Here is a 2,126-nt window from a genome sequence, read left to right on the forward strand (position 1 = left end):
CCAGTGGTGGGTAATCTGTGAGAGAGCTACATGTGAACAGAAGAAATGGGTCAACATGCATATGGGAGGTGAGACAGAAATGAAAACTATTTTGGTCTTCTCAATTTGTATGATATATATATAAATATAAAATCAGGGAATTTGACAAAGCACTCCGTTGGCGGACATTGGATATATTTTAAGTATTATTTTATTTGAATGTGTGTGGTATGGAGCAACTGCAAAGTGAATTTCCTTCTGGATCAATAAAGTCTATCTATCTATCTATCTATCTATCTATCTATCTATCTATCTATCTATCTATCTATCTATCTATCTATCTATCTATCTATCTATCAGTTTAACCAAACAGTTTCAAACAAGCAGAGCAAATGGATGCTTGTGTATGTCAGCGTTCACCACATACCTTTAATTAAGATTCAAAAGACCATGTTGACATTTATTGTCAGTATTTGATAGATAAAGGTAACAAATAGTAACATGGCAGTAACACAAGTTCATTTCTCTAACACATTCACATCAAACAACACGTATTTTTGTGCATTTCACAGTCTTTGTTTAAGTAAAAGACTTGTAAACAAAAAGAAATCTCTCAAGTTTCAGTCTGCATCAAAAATCACAAATGCGGAAGATCATTAACGACAAAACTGTTGTGCAAGAGTCTTAAATAAACTCACTTATACACAGAAATGGCCTGTGTTTCCAGTTATACTCTGCTGAGGCTTGCTGTTAATGACCTCTCACATTTAAAAGTCCTGTGAGGGGATTTCATAAAGAACTAATGCTTGTTCTAGTCTCACAAATGGTGTCCCTGTGTGCTCTCAAATATTGACATGAACACACATGAGATCAGTAATCTGTTCTGCTTTTTTTTTTTTTTTTTTTGCTCAACAGTTTTCTCCTTAATGTCTTCCGCACTTTTTTTCACAGCTTAATGCATAGTGGCATCTCCTGTACTTCCTGAGTCTTGGATTAAAATGTAGAAGGTCCTTAGATCTTCAAGTCATCCAGCCTGCTCTTGTTGTTGCTGTGCTTGCTTGACTGACTGTTTCTGCGGTGATTTTCGATGGGCATCTCACAGACGGTGCTGGAGGTTTTTCTCTCCTTCGAATCATCTTCGGCTTTACCTTTCCTCTCCACAGCCATATTGTCTCTGTTCTGCTTGTAAACCGCTTTGCTGTTGTAGGGGCTGTAAGCAGAGTTGGGCTCGGCCATGCTGTACTTGGAGTCGGTAGGGAAAGGCTCAGGCACAGTAGGATGACCGCCAAAGTAGTTGTAGTTTGGGATTAAGTGCATGACTGCTTCGGGTTGGGGCTTGGTGGCCTCAATTAGAGCTTGTGACCGCCTATAACGAAGACCCTGGTGGCATTTTGTGAACCCTAGATGGTACATCTCTACCAGGTTGAGCAGCAGGGAGATGCAGGCCACGGCCAGCATAAATAGGATGAAGACTGTCTTCTCAGTGGGGCGAGAGATGTAGCAGTTTACCATGTTTGGGCAAGGCCAGCGGTCGCAGGTGTACATGGGCTTGAGCTCAAAACCATACAGGAAGTACTGAGCTACAATAAATGCAACTTCAAACAGGGTCTTAAAAATAATGTTGAAGACGTAGGTACGTAGCAGCGCGCCTTTCAAACGAACGTGACCCTGGTTATCCTTAACTGGGCCTTTCTTGGCCTTACTGCTAAGCATCTGCTGCTGGTTTTCATTCTGCATGGAAAGCTCCTTTTGTTTGTGCTTGTCCTTCTCCTCCATGCGGACCAGATGGAGGATGTGGCCCAGATAGATGAGAGTGGGCGTGGAGACAAAGATGATCTGCATCACCCAGAAGCGGATGTGAGAAATGGGGAAGGTCTTGTCGTAGCAGACGTTCTCACAACCGGGCTGCTTGGTGTCGCAAGTGAACCCGGACTGCTCGTCGCCCCACACCTTCTCGGCGGCGGTCCCCAGCACCAGGATGCGGAAGATAAACAACACTGTTAGCCATACTTTGCCCACAACGGTGGAGTGTTCCTGGGCACTCTCCAGCAGCTTCCCCAACAAGTTCCAGTCCCCCATGCTGGCTCAGAAATGTACTCTGTGCTTTATCTGCAAAACCAGGAGAGATGTCTGGAAGGAGAGTGGAT

General features: G+C 43.5%; 1 protein-coding gene across 1 annotated transcript; it reads right to left on the reverse strand.

Moving 5' to 3' along the window:
* Positions 1 to 944: 944 nt before the first annotated feature.
* On the reverse strand, positions 945 to 2,126 carry gja2 (gap junction protein, alpha 2). Its single transcript, XM_084564037.1, has one exon. The coding sequence runs from the start codon at positions 2,056 to 2,058 to the stop codon at positions 991 to 993; it is 1,068 nt and encodes a 355-aa protein (XP_084420163.1). The 5' UTR covers positions 2,059 to 2,126; the 3' UTR covers positions 945 to 990.

Source organism: Chelon labrosus, assembly GCF_963514085.1.
Source record: "Chelon labrosus genome assembly, chromosome: 17".
Lineage (NCBI taxonomy): Eukaryota > Metazoa > Chordata > Actinopteri > Mugiliformes > Mugilidae > Chelon > Chelon labrosus.

Coding starts and splice junctions, on each gene's coding strand:
- gja2 (XM_084564037.1), bottom strand. CDS start 2,058: ATGGGGGACTGGAACTTGTTGGGGAAGCTGCTGGAGAGTGCCCAGGAA.